This window comes from Mesoplodon bidens (genome assembly GCF_964165515.1).
Source record: "Mesoplodon bidens genome assembly, chromosome: 8".
Classification (NCBI taxonomy): domain Eukaryota; kingdom Metazoa; phylum Chordata; class Mammalia; order Artiodactyla; family Ziphiidae; genus Mesoplodon; species Mesoplodon bidens.
Window position 1 is genome coordinate 83,639,456 of NC_138165.1, and position 21,413 is coordinate 83,660,868.

Below are 21,413 nucleotides of genomic sequence, written 5' to 3' on the forward strand. Positions count from 1 at the left end.
CAAGTACAATACAGCAAAGTGCAACAAAATGAGGTAAGCCCATATACACCAAGGAAATTCAATGAATTAATTTGCTGTGTTAGAATGCTAACTCTAAGCTAGCTACAATCAAAGACTTTAATTTTAGAATAAATGATCTGTAGTTTTTATTGTCATACATACACAGCAGAGTCAGTTACCTCCTAATTATCCGTTAAGGCCATTTAAATAAATTTCATAAAAAACAAACTACATCATTCATATTTATTCTCTATGACAAGGAAGTATGGATCCAGCTCCTCCAAAAATAGTTATAAATGTGGTGACCATATACTCTGGTTTGTCAGAGACTGTGGTGGTTTTAACCTGTCATCCTGGAGTAACTAACAACTCCCCTTTCTACTCTAAACAGTGTCCCAGTTTAGACAATCAATTATATGGTCGATCTATTAAGTCTCTAAGATATAAAAAGATGGAGAGTCATTCTACAAAATAACTGGCCTGTACTCTTCAAAAAAAATGTCAAAAAAGGAGACTGAAGAGTCATGACACTAACTGCAATGTGTAACTCCAGACTGGATCCTGGGCAGGAAAAAAAAAATTGTAAAAGAAATTATGGAAGAATCAGTGAAATCTGAACACAAACTATAGATAAGATAATAATACTGTATCAATAGTAAATTATTGATTAAAGAAAGAATCAAATTCTTAAATGGAGAATATCCCTTGTTCTTAGAAAATCCACACAGAAGTATTCAGTGTGGGATAAAAAGAGCATCATGTCTACAACCTACTTTCAGATGATTATATTCACCAAATATATACATGGAGAGAGAATAAAAAAATATATGAAACGTGAACATTGACTAATCAGGTGAACATTACACAAAAATGGGTACACAAAGAACATTTCAAGTATCTTGAATTATTTCAAACTAAAAAGATAAAATAAAAAGATCAGCAGGGGGAGAAGCGGGGAATGGAGCTGTTAGAAATTGCCCTCCAATTTATCTTTTGGAGTCTCACTCCCACTAACACTATTAGGAATCAGCTAAAATAGTCATTTTTTCATATATAAAACAAATTATCATATAAATGTTTTTAAAACCCTGAATATTATTACTAACCTCTTTCGAATTCTAGCATTAAATAGTGGTGCCTCAAAACGTGGATTTGTACCAACCAGGAGGACAACATCTGTCTCTTCCACACCAGCAATTGTAGTATTAAGAAGATAATTGGAACGTAGATCTGTGCTAGAAACACGAAATATAAAATGCAAGTTTTACTTTAAAACTAATACACACTGACAATCCATGAAATACTCTCCTGTCATCAAACCCATGGCACTCTCAGACAAAAAAAAAAAACCTATGAAGCATTCTTAAATTACATCAAAGGTTCAGATACTTATTAATAACTGGATTCTCTAAAAGCTCCTGGTTTGACTTTGGTCTATATGTGATAATAAGCTGGTAGGTATGTTGGAGTATCCAAGCTGTCACATAAAAGTCATTGATGCCAACTACCATATGACCCAGCAATCCCACTACTGGGCATATACCCTGAGAAAACCATAATTCAAAAAGAGACATGTACCAAAATGTTCATAGCAGCCCTATTTACAATAGCCCGGAGATGGAAACAACCTAAGTGTCCATCATCGGATGAATGGATAAAGAAGATGTGGCACATATATACAATGGAATATTACTCAGCCATAAAAAGAAATGAAATTGAGCTATTTGTAATGAGGTGGATGGACCTAGAGTCTGTCATACAGAGTGAAGTAAGTCAGAAAGAGAAAGACAAATACTGTATGCTGACACATATATATGGAGTTTAAGAAAAAAAATGTCATGAAGAACATAGGGGTAAGACAGGAATAAAGACACAGACCTACTAGAGAATGGACTTGAGGATATGGGGAGGGGGAAGGGTAAGCTGTGACAAAGTGAAAGAGCGGCATGGACATATATACACTACCAAACGTAAGGTAGATAGCTAGTGGGAAGCAGCCGCATAGCACAGGGAGATCAGCTCGGTGCTTTGTGACCGCCTGGAGGGGTGGGATAGGGAGGGTGGGAGGGAGACGCAAAAGGGAGGGGATATGGAAACATATGTATATGTATAACTGATTAAATTTGTTATAAAGCAAAAAAAAAAAAAGAACCTTAATTAATCACACCTGCAAAAAAAAAAAAGTCATTGATGCCATAGATGTGTTGGTTTAAATACAACTTGTAACCACAAAGAAAAAAAAAGAAAGAAAAAAAAAAGAAAGCCTAGATTCTAGCTTCAAACTTCTCACCCAGCTCCTGTGGTAGGGAAGACCTCTTCAGTGCATAGGGTGTCAGAGTCCACTCTATTAAGTAAATCTTTGAGAGATACTAGGGCTTCAGCATCCACCAAGCCACCTGCAATTGCTGCCACATCGTTGCCTTGAAAACTCTGCAACTAAAAATGGATGAAAAGGCTATCACCAAGAAACCTTCATTCAGCAAAGGATCACAATGAAGTGTTCCGAAAACGAAACAATAATGTCATTTTCAAGTACAATAAAAGGAACAAACTTCTAACTAAAACGTTCTCACACTAATTATTAATCTGAAAGTGAGAAGCAGAAGCGTTAAGTGGGGCCAAGGTTAATAACATCAGCCTGGAATAAAGATGTATGTATGTATGCATGTATTTATTTATTTATGGCCGCACTGTGTGGCATGTGGGATCTGATTACCTGACCAGGGATCGAACCTGTGCTCTCTGCAGTGGAGGCGTGGAGTCTTAACCACTGGACAGCCAGGGAAGTTTCTGTTCGTTTTTAAATTAGGAACAAAGGGTCTCAAAATGAGGTCTGGAAGATGAAAACTGTGGAATTATATTTAAATACAACTTCATCTGAAGGATCTGTCATTCCTTCAAGCCCTTTATGTATGTTGCTTTTCTCTGACCAGAAGGCCATTCCCCGTTTTTGCTCTGGCTAGCTTGTATTCATGCTTAGACTTTGCCTAAGGAGTCACCTTACCTATGTGACACGATAACTGGTTAGGCATCCCTCCAATGTGCTCTCTCATATATCATTTTCTGCACAACTACCCAAAGCAGCATATGATAATTGCTTAATTATGCATCTTTTCCTAAAAGACTGTGGGAGGTTAAGAACTATGTGCTAGTGGTCTTTATATCCCTACATCTAGCATGACATGTTGTACAGTTCTCAATAAATGTTTTCTTTTTTTCTCAATAAATGTTTGTTAAATGGAAGATAATCTTGGCAAGATGAAAGAAGTGAAGAGAAACATATCCCCTCTTCATTAGAAAGATGTGCCTTGGAAATCACAAATATAGGTATTCTATACGTCAATTTTTTACCATTCCAGCTACACGAGAGAGTGCATCCTCCCAGGTGGTGTATGTTAAAAGCCCCTTTTCATTTCTGACCATCGGCTCGGTAAGTCTTTGACGTTTTAGCCCATCATAGGCAAATCTAGATAACAGAAATTATACCATTTGTGGAAGCTTGCTAAAAAAGGCAACTATAATTTTCAAGTTTAAAATCTAAAAGAAATGTTATTAAAATACAGTACTGGTTAAAGGTCAAATAGAATAGTAAACACTTGGATAAAATAATTATTCCAGGTTTCTTTGGAGATGAACTAATAAATATTCTACAAACATCATCTAAAACTAAAATACCACCTAAAATGTTTGAGTTATTATAATTTATTTTCAGCTACCTGAATAATCTTAAAATTACAATACACAAAAAATCTGGTAGCTGAAAAAGCCAAACCATTTATAAAACTTGAGTATCTTTAGATATTTCATCAAAATTATATTGTGCAAATCTAACTTATATTTAGCCTCTATTCTCCAATGAAACAGAGGCAAACTGAAATAGATTAAGTATCTTAATTTACTTCAATTTCTCTATCTGGGAGGAAAAAACATATTTCTCAATATGAAAGCCAGTTAATATGAAAGCCAATGATATACCTAGGACTATTAAAGTCAGTTTTGTCCAATTCTCTATATAAACAGTCCAGATTTCAATAGTCTATATACATTAATTTGCAAATATAAAAGACTGCTCCTTAAAATCAAAATTATTATAAAATTTCCTTTAAATCAAGTCCAAAAGTTAAAGGAAACAATATAGCACATACCTGGTTTTATCAGAGATCCACTCTTCATTGATGTCCTCATGCATCCTTGGCAAAATCCTCATTACCTCTCCAGTTCTTGTGCTGACCACAATATTACTTCCAACTGCATCCATTACATCAATGGATTCCGTCTTTCTAAGGAAGTAAACACATATATTTACTAGTTGATTTTGAAAATAAGGAAAAAGTTTCTGTTACTGGGTTTACCAAAAACAAAAAACTTTACATATTTCTTTTCTGAATTTCTAAAACTAATGGAACTCAGAGGAACTGTGATTTAAAAAATTAAATAAATAAATACATAAATAAATATAAATATACCCTCATATTTGAACAGACCATAATGCAAAAATGAAGCCTTCAAAACTGTCATCTAAAAGCGAAACCAACTGGAACGGCTGCAAACAGCGAAATGTGGACAATTAGAGTATCAAAATAAATAATAAGAGGGGCAAGATATTGGGGTATGGCTGATTAAGGAGCTTGACAAATCCTCCCCCCAAAAACAAAAATAAAGCTAGACAAAAACTGACAAAAGCAACCAATTCAGCTCTTTGGAGAGCTAACAAAAGCACACAATATCATGAGAAGCTTTCATGTGTGGGAAAAACTCCTGAACTTCAAGTAAGAACAGTGGAAATCAGTGGTGTTCTGGCTTGGGACTATTCTTATCCCCTTTCCTACCACCTTGAACTGGAGGTTCTGCCAAGACGGGGCAAGCTATGAAGACAGGAGCTTCTTTCTTTCCTACAGACAAGGCTCACTCGTTTTGGAGAAATGGCAAAAGTTGTCTGTGGAAGTGGTATCTTGGAGGTCATTGAGCCGAGGAAAGTCAAGAGTACTAGCCTGAGGCTGTAGTCACAGTCAGGGCAAGCATTCCTAGTGGAGGCTGCACATATGTGCAGCTGAGAGCAGAGAGAGCCCAGGCTATTCATACTCTCCTGGACAACACAGAGACCCAAAAGACCTGGTGTAAAGTACAAGCTGGGTAGACTTGAAAACAGCCTTATCTCTGAATATGCTCTTCTATCCACACACAGATCCAATGGCAGAGGATGAAATCTTTATTGGCTCAAAGAATTTAAGCACAGTCATTATCTGACTACTAAGCTATGCAGACACAGGAGCAACTCCTAAGAAGACTTGTTTAAAAATAAAAACAAGAATATTAAAATATGTTCAAAGAAATAAGAAAAATCATGTTTAAAGATTAAAGGGAAGTATGAAACACTGAATCAACAAAGATACCCGTAAGGATACAGAAATTACAAAAAAGAACGAAATAGAAATTCTGGAGTTGGAAAGTATAACTGTAATAAAACAAATGACTATAGGGGTTGAACAGCAGATTTGAGATGACAAAAGAATGAATGAATGAACTTGACAGTAGAACAACAGAACTCATCCAATCTGAAGAATAAAGAAAAAAAAGTTTTAAGAAAAATAGTGTCTCAAAGACCTGTGACACAACATTAAGTGTAGCATTTGTAGGTATTATGGAGAGGAGAAAACACTCTCTACTTAAACATTTCAATTATGTACTGTCTCCTCCCTGCCCCCAGCTCCCTAAAGCTTTTGTATACACAAACACATGGTTTAAAGCCTGGAATTTTAAGATACTCCCATATACTCTGGTAGGAGTTTAAAATCAGAAGGCAATTTGATGATATACTTCTAGAACCTTAAAAGTATACAAATTTATTGCAACGATCTATTTCATTTCTTAATTTAATCAGAAGAATCAGAGATATATATGAAAAGTTACAAATATGTTTATTTTAGATCTGTAGGACTTCCCTGGTGGTGCAGTGGTTAAGAATCCACCTGCCAATGCAAGGGACACTGGTTCGAGCCCTGGTCCAGGAAGATCCCACATGCCACAGAGCAACTAAGCCCATGCGCCACGACTACCGATCCTGCGTGCACAACTACCGAAGCCCGCACACCTAGAGCCCGTGCTCCGCAACAAGAAAAAGCCACTGCAATGAGAAGTTCGTGCACCGCAACAAAGAGTAGACCCCGCTTGCAGCAACTAGAGAAAGCCCATGCACAGCAACGAAGACCCAACACAGCCACAAATAAATAGATAGATAGATTTTAAAAAATAGATTTGTAATTATAAAGAACTAATAAGAACTAATTAAATAAAGTATAATACGTATTCGTGGTTGAAAATTTAATGTACAATGAGAGGAAACTATAAATTTTTAAAAATCAAGACAATCTTATTCCTTGGAAGAACAAGTGAATAAAATAATTTTGTGATTAAGTACTTTGGAATTTATTTCCAGGAAAATTACAATTAATTTGCACAGGTTCATTCTATCCTTCAATTTAACAACTTATCTTCTATTAAAAGGGTTTTACTTAAAGCAAATAAATAAAAACTTGGAACAGAACAATTAGAACTCATGAAGAAAATGAATCTTAAATTTTTTTGAATAGTACTGAATTAAAGGACAAAAAATACCATGATGAATACCTTGTTTCCCAAGGCCGGGCAGTAAAGGCATAGGGCTTAGAGGTCAGGGCACCTACAGGGCAGATGTCAATGATATTCCCAGAAAGTTCAGACATGAACATCTTTTCAATGTATGTGCCAACTTGCATATCATTTCCTCTGCCTGTTGTTCCCAGATCATCTACTCCTGCAATCTCACTTGCAAATCTACAAGATAAAAATGTACCATCAAATGGTCAAACGCAGCAAACTTACCTCCTTTCCTATTCATTATCACAAAGGTAATAATGATTTTCAAAACACTAGAAAGATAGATTTTCAATGGAAAATGTAGTCCTTGAATAAAAATAATAAATGTTTCCATTTGAGGTGTAACACACGTACAGAAAATTGCACAAATAATGTGCACAACTCAGCAAGTTATCACAAATGCTTGTAGATTTTGATTTTTAAATCCAAGTGAAGCTGATATTAACTAAAAGTGAAAACTTATTCATTTTACTGGCTTATGTAAAGAACACTGAATACAACATCCCTCTTCTTTCATCAAATAAAAGTTGATATCCGTTCCAGTGGTGTTATTCCACCAAATTTTGTGAATACTAAATAAGTATACAAATGATATTTCAGAAGAGAGAAGGAGAAAAAGATTACCTGATGCACCGAGTACACTGTATACATCTAGTCATAATGGTTTTTACCAACGGCCCAATGTTCTTGTCCTCCACAGCACGTTTCCCCTCTAAAAACCGGCTCCTATCACTTCCAAACATCATGGACTGGTCCTTAAGTAGATTATGAAAGAGTTACCAAATTTTGCTAACAAAATTAAAACAAAAAGATTTAAGGAATTAGACTACATACCTGCAGATCACATTCACCTCCCTGGTCACAAATAGGACAATCCAGTGGGTGATTTGCTAGTAAGAACTCCATCACACCTTCCCTGTAAAGAAAATTGTAATATATAAAATTACATAAATTGCTGACATTCAAAATGGTTTACATATAGGCTATTTAAATAACTGTCACAGATGTATACTCTCATATAGTTAACATGGATTTTAATTTACTATCAGAAACGCCAACATAACTATCATAAGAGTAGTATTAAATACACAATCTAAAAAATGTTTATAGGAGTCCAGAATAAAACATCATTAGAGAACCTGGAAAATTGAGTTTTAACAATACAGAAATACCAAAAGTTGCTGAATGGTCTTCAGAAAACACTGGCATTAATTCAAAAAAACATGAATGCAAAGCAAAACCAAACACAATCAGTGCCAGTACAGTACAATATCACTGCAATAATCTCAGTTCAGTAAGCCCCAAACAAACTCACTGTTACCACAAGATGAGCAAGGTTCTAAACAAGGGATTTTAATGCTGATTCTGCTGTAGGCTCAAAACCATAAACACCTGACTTCACCTCCTCTATGTGTACTCACTTCCAACTGCTCCTAGAAGCCAAGCACGCCAACTTCTTCAGAGTTTGATACTGAATTTCTCGTCTATGGGAAGGTCTACACACTGAAATGTGCAATTTTCTGCTCTAAAAAAAGTCACTATGCCAAGTTAACAATAAAGTACCTTGCTTTCTTAGTTTTCTCTGAGTTTGTCAGGATATTCCAACCTTTCATTACCGGCATGGCACAAGCAGCTACAACCTGGAATTTCAATGCAAAAATCTCTAAGTATTTGTATTTATTTGTAATTATAAGTTAACCCAATATATAAAAATATTAAATTATACATTTGAAAACCAGGAAAGAACAGAGTATTTTTGAAGACTGAGTTTTTTAGTTTTCATATTTATAATACGATAATCTGGCACGATACATTTCTCTTAGAAATGACATCTTCTTAATTTTATTCTAATAATTAATGAGATTTTTTATAAGAGGCTCTGAAATAGAACATCACATAACTGGGTTTTGATTAGCAGGCAATACTGAATTAAAACTGTACAAGTCAAAACGAAATTAAACTGAAAGTGAACCTCTTCACTGCAACCCTTTTCTCTAGTGAAAATGGCATAGCATAAGCACTTCTAATGTGCTGCTTGGCAGCTCCACATCCTACTTGTGTGTCACACACCATTTGGAAACAGTGACTGCTCTAAAAAGACCCATTTAATTTCTAAATGTTACCATTATATGCCACTTGCATTTATATAAAGCACTTTCTTCAATGTGTTTCCAGTTTTGAAATGAAGAGAATCAATCACACAAAAAATAAATTTATAGATAGAAGTAAACAGGACCAGATTCTCCACTACAACAATACTGATTCTAAATAAAGTCTGCTGCAAGATTTGAAGTTTTCTACCTTCTACAGCATGGTGTGGAATTTTAGGTATCAAGTACCTTAGGAGCTTTCTCAATTTCAACAAGGCACATCCTGCAGTTTCCAGCAACAGACAACCTTTCATGATAACAGAATCGAGGGATCTGCATGCCAACCTTCTCACAAGCCTAGAAGACAAAGTAAAAAATGTTTGCACTAGAATAACCTGACCTCATCCTTGTCTTGTCTAAAACACAGTAAAAACAAACAAAAAACAACAAAAGAACATGAGGCCATCCCCTACCTATCTTATTACTCCTACCTACAAATATCTGTAACTTGATCCTCAAAGAGATTTCCCTCCTTTTCTTTCCTCTTGATTCCAACCCCTGTCTGCTCTGAAGCTACCTCTTTAAAGATCCTCACTGTGCCTACACCTTACGTGGAAGAAACTGGATAAAGAGGCATATTCAGACTGTGCTAAAGGCTTGACTCCCCATTTCTACTCTGAACCATTGTCTACAAAGACTCCTCCTTCAAACTCTGTCCCAGTGGTTTCATAACTGGACTTCCTCATTGACTAGCCCTCCTCCTTTAGATTAGACTCCACTTTACACCATCCAGCTGACTATAATCTGGTTCTATCTTTGGCTCCAAATACCCCACCCTGGACTCTCACTCCCTTCCCAGTTCCCATTTGCTTAGTGAAGGATATTAGTTCCCTCTACCAATTATCCCTGCTCCTTCTCTGAGCCTACAAATGTACTCAAATTTCCTCTAGAATTAGTTCTTCCATCCTTAGCCCTCACTCTAAAGCAATCTCATCGATTTTCAAAATTTTAACTACTTAGAAAAAATGCATGGAGTCTTCCTGCGTGCTAGATGCAGTGGGTCAACTGTCCCAGCCTTCACACTAGCTCATTTATATATGATTACATTCAAAACTTCATCTGTAGCCCTGATGGTCTGAAGCCCTGATAGTCCTCCACTTCTTTAGATGTAAGTAGGCATTCACATGTGTACACTCTACAGACAGTTAAAAGTCAATCTATTTCTGTCCCCTACTATACATCCCTAAATAAGCTAACAAAGGCAGAAATCACAAAAACTCCTCCGTTCTTCATCCTTCCTAAAGGCCTGTCTATCTACATCTCACTCTCCCTTGAATATACCCTCTTGTTTTCATCCCCACTGCCACTATTTCAGGCCTTTTCACTTCCTGCTCCACTAATGCAAGATATACTCTTTCTGTGTCTCATTCCAGTCTTATTATTCTCCAAACCACCATCCTCTACAGTCACTGTCATACTGCTTAGTAGCCATGAATATTCTTGATGGTCCAAACTGTTAAGCTCTTCAACATTGCATAGATTGTCTTTAATGACCAGACCTTCTCTACCAGAATAATCTGATTTCCTGTTATCTCCTCTTCTACACATACCTTATGTTCCATCAATACCAAACTACCTGAAGCTTCCTTGTCCACATATAAAAACCTACTCATCCTTTAAAATCTTCTCAGAGATCACCTGAGATATTCCTGACATCTCTTTCTACCACCTCCTATACATGCCAAAATACTCTCCACTGTACACTGAACATAATTTTGTTATATATTTATGTTTACATGTATATGCCTGACAGTCTAGAAATTACTGTTAAAATAAATAAAGAGCATTTAGCTCTGCGATAATTTATGATGGAATGAAGCACGTCTTCTCCATGACCAACTCTGTTAGTTCTGGAGGAATTTGGAGAAATTAAATATTTAGGGCATAAATTCGAGAACCTACTACCCTCCATTTACCTGCTTTGTAGGACACATTCCTAGAAATATTATTAAAAATAGAAAGGTTACATAAAGATGAAAAGCATCAAGCAGGCTCACAACAAAGGTTACCTTTTCCCCAAACTTACCTATATTAACTAATAATTTATCTTAGGTAACTTAAAACTTCTAAATGGGAATTTATTTGAAGGCAGAAGTGAAACAAAAGAACTGCCACAGTTCACTTAGAAAGTCAGAAACTGATAAATGATAGCTCACTCACTCTGAAATGCCAAGATTTCAAATCAAAGTTATTTTCATATAATTTTACTATCTATATATAGTTCTTTAATGAGCATTTGTCAAGGAATCTTGAAAATTTTAGAAGTAAATGAACAGTATAAAGAAAATAAATTATTTTTGTTTTTTTTTAATCAGAAGATACACAAAAATAAAGAATTAAAATGAATGCCTACTTGGAGGATGGTAGTTCCTGGTTCCACCATGACAGACTGACCATCAACAAATACTTCAATCAAGTTGCTTGCTGCTGTGGCAGTTGTTCGAACTGACCATCAAAAATATTGAGGTGAAAACGAAATTAACAGAGTTCAAGTTATTACAGCAGAGGATAATGGATTAATTAACCTTCACATCTAAATTTTTTCCTCATTTTGTACTATTCCCTTCTATTTCTCTAGATGCAAACTTCTAAATTATTGACTTAGAGGAAAGCTTTTCCAGTCCTGAATACCAAACAGAATATGGCTGTCTACTTTTAACAGCAGTTTAAGTTGTAACTTTTAATACCACTGAAAATATGTTCCTGGGAAGACCACTTCTCAAAAGCAGAATGACTGCTTTTTCCATTTTGGCACTGATGGGCAATTCCTACTACTTTCTATTCCACGATAATTTCTATAAAATGTTTAAAGTTGTATTTTGAAAATTATTCTATTCAAGTTGGGTCACTGTTTCCATTTTTGTTTAAAATATATTATGGGTCTTTCAAGAAACATTCCATAAACCTATGAATTTACAAAGACAGAAAGTCTAGTACCCACAAACGCAAATTCAAAAAGAAGACACTCACCACATCCTTTAGGAGACTTAGAAAGGCTCACTAAGGCCCTTCTTACAGGTATCCTTAACATATTGCTAAGAATAAAACAAAGAAAAGTTATATTATCATAGGAAAAAGAATGCCAATCACAAACTTTTTGGTAATATTTTATGGTTTTAAAGCACTTCATATATATACATTATTTCATTGAACATTTCACAAGTCCTGATATTTTTCCTGAAATTCTAGAGATGAGAATACTCCACCTCAGGTAGATTAACTGACCTGTATATCATTAGGAAGCGAAGAAGGAGCAGCTAGCACATGAAGTTGAATCTTCTAATTCTATATAAAGGGCAGTTTTGTTGTTTTTAATGATAAACAAATGATCAAACTTAATATACTACTATATAGTAAAATAAATTTCAAGAATGAACAGTGAGTTTATCATTAATTGCTATGTAAAATAAAGCCTACCTTTCTGCCTTCATTTCCTGCTAAAATGCATTCTAACATTCTACGTTCTGAGCAGTTATCTACTAAATGCTCCTGAGATATTCTGAGCTGGCTCACAAGCCCAAGCCTTTAAAAACTCTGCAGTGCTATTTTCTTGTGTCCAGAAAATCTTACAGATTTGCAATTATCTGTTTATGTGCCTGTTCTATCCCCCCCCCATATTATGAACTTCTTTAATCTTTCTACCCTCAGTACCTACCCCCAAGGCTGCCACACAGTAAGCTCTAAAACAGTGGTTCTCTATAAGAGATAATTTTGCTTCCCAGGAAACATTTAGCAACGTCTGGACAAACTGTCTGTTGTCGTGACTAGGGGAAAGCTATTGGCATCTAGTGGGTTGAGGTCAGCGTGCTACTAAAGATCCTACAAGGCTCAGGACAATCTTCCATGATAAAGAATTATCTAAAGTGTCAACAGATCTGCAGTTGAGAAGCCCTCTCTAAAGGATGTGCTGAATTACTGAAATAAACGGAAGTGGATTATATAAATTAACACCAATTAAAGGTACACATAAGCAAAAAGAGAGAAAAGTTATCTGATCTTTTAGAGTTTTTTGTCCATCCACTTGATCACATCAGCGAAGCACTGAACTTTCTGTCTACTCACTTGATCATATGGGCTAAGCATCTAATTTTTCATTTGGAACTCTTAAAAATACAACAAATTATGTGATCAGAATGTATCACATAAAGAATTTCAAAGTTTATAGTAGAAAACAGTATATATACATAAGTTTTAAGCATAAGTTTCACAGAAATTTCGTTAATTCAGACATCAATAACTCAAACAATTCATTAATTCAGAATTTGTGATACTGAATCTGCAGACATCTGTACCTACTAGTGAGTGACTTTTTGGTAAATCACAGTTTCTGTTTCTTTATCTATAAAAGAAAACAATACCTCTTAGGTTATATGTTATTAGTAGGAGCTCAATAAATGTCAGTTATATCTGAATTCAATTTAGACGGTACTAGCCACTGAAAGTCAGTTTTAAAGGGCTCTTCCTTTGTGCTCCTTCTCTTTACTACCAGCACACACTGTGTATGTGTGTATATATATATATATATGTATATATCTTTTATTATTCCACCTACTAAACTGTAAGTTAGCAATCAATTTCAGTATCTCTAGTCTGTAAGCTCCTTGACAAGGAATGGTGCACTTTGGTCATTTCCCTTTTCTGAAGACCTAGCACAGTGCCCCTAAGAAAATGAACCATCAAACAGAGTTGACCCTTAAATAATATGGGTTTAAACTGCACAGGTCCACTTACAGGCAAATTTTTTTCAATAGTAAATACTACAGTACTACAAGATGTGAGATTGGTTGAATCCTCAGATGCAGAACCATGGATATAGAAGGCCAACTATAAGTTATATACAGATTTTCGACTGCACAAAGGGTTGGAACCCTTAATCCTCTCATTGCTCAAGGGTCAACTGTAGTCTTACCACCAAGTTCCAGAATGAGTAGCATCTGTCCTATTAAAATCTATTCATATAAAGGTAAAACCGAATTTGCTAAGTTAAAGACAGATCAAAATCAACAATATTTCATACAACAATGTAAAAACTTTAATATTACGTTTGTCTCCAATACAATATGAAAGTGGTGCCCACTTTAGCTAGGAAATCCACCAGGACTAGGCTGTCTGTTGAAAACCCAGCGTCAAGTGGAAGACTGCATAGCCCCAACATAAGAAATACAGATTTGCAAAACTTTGATAAGCACTTTACACTTATTTAGTTACCATGTAAGAACAGAAATAATCACCTCTAAGATGGGAAAATGCTAATGAATAATAATTTCTAAAACTAGACCGGACACTTTTTGGTGCAGGGACAATACTACTCCACATTCTCCACCAGGTATCCCGCATCCATCCACTTCTCTCCCTCCAAGGTACTGTCCTATTCCAAGCCACCATCATCTCTTGCTTGGACTGTTACAGTAGCCCCCTAACAGGTCTCCTGGCTTCCACACTGCTCCCACAGCCTCTCCCATCTTCCCAGGGGCTGTGATCTCAGACGGGAATTCTCTTCCTTCAGATCTTTCTGGCCCCTCCTCATCCTTAAAATTTTGGCTTAAAAGGCATTTCTCAGGGAGATTTTCCTTGACCAGCCTAACTAAAATATCCTAACTACGCCCCAGTCACGTCAACCACTTAATTCTTCCTTGTGGACTCACTTCTAGCTTATAATAGGCATTCAACAACTATTTGTTAAATGAATTCTCTCTCTACTCTCTGGCCATCACTTCTACTTTCCTGATTTTAAAGAGTGCAGGTGCTCTGGCAGCCTTACAACACCCTGCTTAAAGATGCACACACAATTCAGTGGGGAAAAAAGGACGTCCCGCAAAAAACCAACTTGATGTTTATTCATCAGAAACAGTTCACGTTACATTTTCTATACTCTCAATTCGTTTTTGAGCACAGCTGTGTCTGATCCACGTTTTTACAGTACATGTACATGCATTAGATTCCCGAAACTTTTAAACAACGTAACTTTGTTATTTGCAGTGCGACCCTGGGCCAACTTTTTAAGTGTCTTTTTTTTTCAGTTTCCCCACCAGTGAAAAGGATAAGAAGTATGAGCCAACGCAGTCTATGGACAAAACCAAAAAACAAAACAACAGAGGCATGGACGGTTGTTAAAGCACAGCAGCCAAACAAAGATGCACTATACCAGGTATGTAGTAATTGGGGGGAAAAACTCAGTCTTTAGGCCTAAGTCACTTGACAGGTCCTCTCCCGGGAAACAAAACGGCCTCCTTTCCAGGAAGGGGACTGTCCTGCATTCCCCTGCAAAGGGAAGGTCACCCACAAGGCTGCACTCGGGCCAGTGCTCCCCAGGGCCTCCTGACTCCCTCCTCCTCTCTGCTCCGTCAACCAGAGACGTTGGCTAACAGTCCTCACCTGCCAGCTCTCGGGGGTTCCCGAGGAGGCGGGGTGGGACGCGGCGCCCATTCAAGGACAAGAGGAGAATGAGTCGGTTGGGCCAAAGAAAACACTCTCGTCAATAAACACACTCCGGGGACCAAGGCACCTCAGCCTTCTCACCCAAACACAACCTCACCTTCTCCCTGGAGCCGCCGAGGCTGCCCTGCAGAATTGTCTACAACCCGCCGACTCCTTCAGAGGCCGGGTTTCGTATTCAATATGGCGGCCTCGGTTATCTCAGTCAGCTGGGCCTGGAAGAACGGAAAGCCGGGAGGGACTAGAAACCACAATTCGACAATTTCCCGTTTAGATTGAGCTCGGCAACTTCCGTCAGCTTGACAGAGGGCGGGGTGGAGGGCGTAGCAGCCGGGAGGAAGCGGGGGCGGGATAAGGGGGCCGGCTCGGAGCCTCAGTTCCGCCGGAAGTAACCTGGCGGCCGAGGCCAAGCGTCTTCCGTCATTTCCGGCGCTTCAACGGGCGGTTCCGGTCGTCTTCGCAAACCTCGGAGGTAGTAATTTAAGCAATGCCCATTTTATTAATTGATTTGCAAACACAAAGAAAGCTTGGCGGATAATTTGTGGGCCATTAATTAAGAGCCCTGGATTTTTACGTTGAGAAATCTTAACGTACTTTACTTTTAACCTGTGGCTGGGGGCATCGGAGAGAAACGCCTCCGTCTCTATATAAGGCATTTCCGGCCTCGTTGCGGGCCTTTTTTCCTCTCAGCGCTCGGCAGCGACCGTCTGCGCTCGTCTTTTCCTCCGCTGCCGCCCAGTTCCCTATCAGCCATCGCCATGGGTTTTGGAGACCTGAAAAGTCCCGCCGGCCTCCAGGTGCTCAACGACTACTTGGCGGACAAGAGCTACATCGAAGGGTGAGCTGACGGGCCGGGGTCTGGGCAGGGCCGGGAGCAGTGGTGCCACGTGGCGCGGCCTCGGCTGCGGCTGGAGGAAAGAAAGCCCGACCCCAGGGCTCTCCCGAGGGAGGGGACTGCGAGGGGACTGCGAGGGGAGAAGGGTTAAAAATGTGCTTTGTTTCGGTTTACTTGACTCCACCACGTTTTTCCGCGTCTTTGCTCAGTTAACAAATGTAAACCTGTAGGTTCACGTTAGCGATTGCAATTTCTGAGGTCTAAGTAGCAGTTGTGTCTTAGGATAGCTCGGAGAATAAATAAATGATCTCTGATCCTAAAGAACTTATTTTTTTACAGAAAACTAAAGCTGCTTAGGTAGCCCGGTAACAAGAGGGCGAATTGCCCCTAATTAATTTGACGGTCGTAGCTAGCGTTTGTCGTTCGTTGGCTGGTGTTTGTGGTTTTTCTTTTAAAGGCGTGTGTAATGACTTTTGCATCGTTGTCAGGTATGTTCCGTCACAAGCAGATGTGGCAGTATTTGAAGCAGTCTCGGGCCCACCACCTGCCGACTTGTGTCATGCCCTACGTTGGTATAATCACATCAAATCTTACGAAAAGGAAAAGGCCAGGTAAAAGTATCTTTGTGTTTATCTGAAGAACAGAATGCTCTCTAAGCTCAAACTCAGGGTTTTCACGTGACAAGTTAGGGTTCAAGCTACTTTCGTTTTGTGGGGATATTGTAAGCTAAATTTCTCTGTGACTTTAGAAGGCCAAGAGGCTGAAATCGTCCATTTTTTTCATGTAACAAGTAGAACATGACAATTTTGAAGAAAAAATTAGTCAATCTAAGAAATAGAAAATTTTATTCAAGCCACACTGAGGATTATAACCTGTGAAAAGCCCATCAGAAACCTCTGAAAACTGTTCTGTGCATATAAGTGGGTTTTTTAAAATTAATTTATTTATTTGTGGCTGTGTTGGGGTCTTAGTTGCGGTGCGCAGTCTTCTCATCGTTGTGGCTTCTCTTGTTGCGGAGCACAGGCTCTAGGTGCGTGGGCTTCAGTAGTTGTGGCCTGTGTGGCTTCAGTAGTTGTGGTACATGGGCTTAGTTGCTCCACGGCATGTGGGATCTTCCCAGACCAGGGCTCGAACCCGTGTCCCCTGCATTTACAGGGAGATTCTTAACCACTGCACCACCAGGGAAGTCTCCGTCCATATAAGTTTTTGTTTTGTTTTTGTTTTGTTTTGGGTTTTTGTGTTGTGTTTTGTTTTTTTTAACATCTTTATTGGAGTATAATTGCTTTACAATGGTGTGTTAGTTTCTGCTTTATAACAAAGTGAATCAGTTATACATATACATCTGTTCCCATATCTCTTCCCTCTTGCATCTTCCTCCCTCCCACCCTCCCTATCCCACCCCTCTAAGTGGACACAAAGCACCGAGCTGATCTCCCTGTGCTATGCGAGCTGCTTCCCACTAGCTATCTGTTTTACATTTGGTAGTGTATACATGTCCATGCCACTCTCTCACTTCCCATATAAGTTTTTGAGACAAGGTTGTGCATTAAATAATGTATTATTGACAGTTTATACAATCCAGATCTACAGGTGCAAAGCGAGTAGTGGGTCATGGGTCATCATGGCCCAAGATTCAAGATTCAGAAGGAATGTTATCTCCTCAGGAGGGCTGGTTAATGCAGATGCACGATACACAGTATAGAGGAGGGAGGTGGTCCAAACAGAGAAAATTTTTATGTTTAAATTTTTCTTGTCTTGCCACAAAATATGAATTTTAGTTCATCAACAACAGCAATTCAGCTTTTCCCCACACTGGCCTGCGCCAGTGTGCCTGACCCTGGCCTGGGGGACCCACCTCTGGTGTGAGGGGTGGCTCATTCTTTCAGTCCTTTGCCATTCTTCTGAAACTGCTAACAAGGATGGAAGTTTGGGCAGGTGGACTCCAGTTCACTAGGAACGCAACTGAGCATACTTAATGAAATCTCAAACAGAAATACTCATTCTGAAAGTAAATCTTTGTGCATATTGAATATAGTGTTTCACATGCTACTAATGTTTGTTGGCTGAGGAGCTAAACATATAAAAGCATTTACCTGGGAATGTTTAGGGGTAGATTCTTGGTACAAAAGGGGTCTATTGATAACTTGTAATGAAAACAAGTTCTCATGTATTGTTTGAAAAGGGACATCATACCGACCTAATAGTAGCTAGCTGATTAATTTTTTTTCAAGCCTGCCAGGAGTGAAGAAAGCTTTGGGCAAGTATGGCCCTGCTAATGTGGAAGACACCACAGAAAGTGGAGCTACAGATAGTAAAGATGATGATGACATTGATCTCTTTGGATCTGATGATGAGGAGGTAATGGCATAAGTTGACATTTGTGCGTATCATTGTGCTTAAGCACAGGCTCTGTAGCCAAAGTGCCTGGGTTTGAATCCTGGCTTCACTTTATCATCTGCCTTTTAAAAATTCTCACTGGCTACATGATGAATAAAATCAAATCACCGTCTTTCGGCTGAGCTCATGATGGATTTGCTTTTTTCTGATAAAGCTGGTCTGCTTTAATCTGAGGACCCACCAGCCTTAAGCTGAGGAACAACCAGCTTTGTGAAGTATATTAAATTTTTTCTTTACAGGAAAGTGAAGAAGCCAAGAGGCTAAGAGAAGAACGCCTTGCACAGTATGAGTCAAAGAAAGCCAAAAGTAGGTCATTTTATAATTTGTGTTTAACTTAGTTGTTTTCCTAATAATGTGAATAATCTTTTTCAAAGACTGATCCCCAAAGTAATTTCCTTTCCTCCCCATTCGTTGAATATGTCAGTATTTCAGAACCTTCTGTTGAAGTGGAGCTTCAAAACTTCCACAGCTACTGGTCTGCAGCTGTTTTTATGGTAGCAGTTGTGGCATTCCTCTGTGGGAAAGAAACTGTTACACAACTAAACACCTCTTTCTCAGCAAAATAGAAAGTGGGCATATGTGTGACAAACACAAGGTGCATTTTCTATAGTTTTATGTGGCTAAGGAGATGATCCATTTAGAAACAAACTAAGATTTGTTAAGTGTCTTGAAGTAGGGCAAAAATAATTAGTTGCATAATGCTGTTTCTTGTACTCTTTTTTAGAACCAGCACTTGTTGCCAAGTCTTCCATCTTACTAGATGTGAAACCTTGGGATGATGAGACAGATATGGCAAAACTAGAGGAGTGCGTCAGAAGCATTCAAGCAGACGGCTTAGTCTGGGGCTCTTGTGAGTTTAGTCTTTGCCTTTTGACACTGGCATCTGGAGTTTGCATACAGTTTCAACCTTTGTCCATCAACAGGACTTCTCTAACTAAGATTTTTCTTGATGCTCTTTCCAGCGAAACTAGTTCCCGTGGGGTATGGAATTAAAAAACTTCAAATACAGTGTGTAGTTGAAGACGATAAAGTTGGAACGGACATGCTGGAGGAGCAGATCACCGCTTTTGACGAGTACGTGCAGTCCATGGACGTGGCTGCCTTCAACAAGGTCTGAACTCCATCGTGGGTCAGCGCTCTGAAATAAAAGCCTGAAAGACACCCTTGGCTCTTGACTCCTAACTAAGAGGATGGTATTCATTTATATTCCTTCCATTTTGAAGGAAGAAATTGAATGGATAGATAATTCATAAATCATATAAATTGGGGTCCGCATTGTCGTTCGACGTTTAGCCCAAAAAAGGAGGGAACTACCTGTTATAAATATTGTGACTATGCATAGATGTAGACTTTATAAACAAATTAACAGAAGTGGACTCAGTACAACTTCTTTACCCATGAGTGATGTCCTCAGTATGCGATGATACAACTTTTACTGCAGTATTTCAAGTATTTATATTTGCCTTGTTTTTAAAAAGAAATTGGGGAGGTAAACTTGACTGAAAAATTTGTAGTCAGAGGTTTTTTCGTTTTTTCTTTTTTGACCATGTCACGTGGCTTGCGGGACCTTAGTTCCCCGACCAGGGATCGAACCCCAGCCCAAGGCAGTGAAAGCAGCCAGTCCTAACCACTGGACCACCTGGGAACTCCCAAGAGTTTTGATTTTAGATAATTAGTCCCATATATAATGGTTGAAGACCTTGCCCTTTGCAAGGGGTTACAAAGTTACTTAATATCTGAGCTGGCTTTCCTCGATGTGAATGTTGGGAGTACCTTAAAGAATCATGAGAAATGAGTCAAAAACAGGAAAGTGCTCAGGTCAATACACATAGCAAATAATGTCATTTGCCAGGTCATGAAACATTTGGAGATAAAGGAATTAAATGCCAGGACTAATTTATAGTTAGTAACCAGTGACTTACAGTGGCTGACAAAGTAATTTGTTGTGACCTAGCATCTTCAAGTTAGGGGTTACTTGTGACTTTAAAAAAAAAAATCACACATTTACAAATCCCACCTAAAATTTATGTTATGAATTGGCATGTGCAACTTACTAAAGGACACCTAACCCAGGGGAGGGGAGGATTCCCAGAGTTTGTCGAGGCAGATGTTGCAAATTTAAGGGATGCCTCCTGTACTGTTCAGGGGGAAGTTGTGTTGAGCATGTGGTTTTGAGTAGTAGTGTGTCCTGGGAGGGAGGCTATACGGGTGACTGATCCCTCGGCTGCGGTTCATAAGCCTGGCTTGGGTGTGGAGGTGGGACATCTTACCTGGGTTTGTAAGTCTGATTGAGCCTCTTGGGGTGTGGAGACTTTAAGTACTACGGTGGCACTGCAGGTGAGTGTACTCAGAGGATGGTGTTACTGTAGTCAGGTGAGTCCAGTATTGGAAACCGCTGCATCTTAACAGTTAATTTGGAATGTATCGAACATTTGAGTATATATTTTTTACAGTAGTAGTGTTCACAAAAGTAGAGCTTGGGAACTGTAGACCTCTAAAAGCCTTCATTTTGTAGTCTCTGTAGGCCAAGGAGATTGAATGTTTGAGGTCCAGGTTTTCCTAGCTGAACCAGATGCTGTTTTCTTCCCTCCCAATCTGACTTTCTTTGTATGTGGCCAACCAACTTGAATATGGGAAATTGTTTAAATTGTAAAGAAAATGTACTCAATCGGACATATATGTACTGATGAATAAAATCACCTTTAACGTTTAGTCCAACAGACCCAGTCTAAAATCACTGGGGAAATTTTCAGGTTGTCAGTATCGTGAGAGCCAGCAGAGGGCAGCACTTTATTTTCTGGAGAACAGGAGAGCCCGGGGATTCTGGAAATGCTGTGGAAAAGTAGAGGTGTAGTAGTAAATAGCCAAAAATAATTCACAATCAGTGACATGAGTAACAGCTTAATTGAGTACCAAATAGCTTGGCCAAAACATTAAGTATTAAAAATTATTAATGATAA

At 38.4% G+C, this 21,413-nt stretch overlaps 2 protein-coding genes across 3 annotated transcripts in view; one reads left to right on the forward strand and one right to left on the reverse strand.

Annotated features, from left to right (window-relative positions):
• The window catches only part of NDUFS1 (NADH:ubiquinone oxidoreductase core subunit S1), a 31,176-nt gene extending 15,715 nt beyond the window's left edge, over positions 1-15,461 (reverse strand). Inside the window, exons 1-12 of one of the 2 annotated variants that reach the window (XM_081242606.1) lie at positions 15,322-15,461; positions 11,757-11,821; positions 11,140-11,231; positions 8,976-9,083; positions 8,200-8,276; positions 7,471-7,552; positions 7,261-7,391; positions 6,628-6,813; positions 4,146-4,280; positions 3,352-3,466; positions 2,291-2,436; positions 1,107-1,235 (exon numbers count right to left, since the gene is read on the reverse strand). In XM_081242606.1, coding sequence (XP_081098732.1) covers positions 1,107-1,235; positions 2,291-2,436; positions 3,352-3,466; positions 4,146-4,280; positions 6,628-6,813; positions 7,261-7,391; positions 7,471-7,552; positions 8,200-8,276; positions 8,976-9,083; positions 11,140-11,231; positions 11,757-11,817 — 1,262 coding nt within the window. In that variant the 5' untranslated portion in view covers positions 11,818-11,821; positions 15,322-15,461. The remainder of the gene's footprint in view (positions 1-1,106; positions 1,236-2,290; positions 2,437-3,351; positions 3,467-4,145; positions 4,281-6,627; positions 6,814-7,260; positions 7,392-7,470; positions 7,553-8,199; positions 8,277-8,975; positions 9,084-11,139; positions 11,232-11,756; positions 11,822-15,321) is intronic. The other variant, XM_081242605.1, reaches the window with a different exon arrangement.
• A 153-nt stretch (positions 15,462-15,614) lies between these two features.
• On the forward strand, positions 15,615-19,614 carry EEF1B2 (eukaryotic translation elongation factor 1 beta 2). Its single transcript, XM_081242011.1, has 7 exons — positions 15,615-15,693; positions 15,912-16,059; positions 16,545-16,667; positions 18,288-18,414; positions 18,693-18,759; positions 19,178-19,303; positions 19,416-19,614. The coding sequence occupies exons 2-7, from the start codon at positions 15,980-15,982 to the stop codon at positions 19,568-19,570; spliced, it is 678 nt and encodes a 225-aa protein (XP_081098137.1). The 5' UTR covers positions 15,615-15,693; positions 15,912-15,979; the 3' UTR covers positions 19,571-19,614.
• The last annotated feature ends 1,799 nt before the right edge of the window (positions 19,615-21,413 follow it).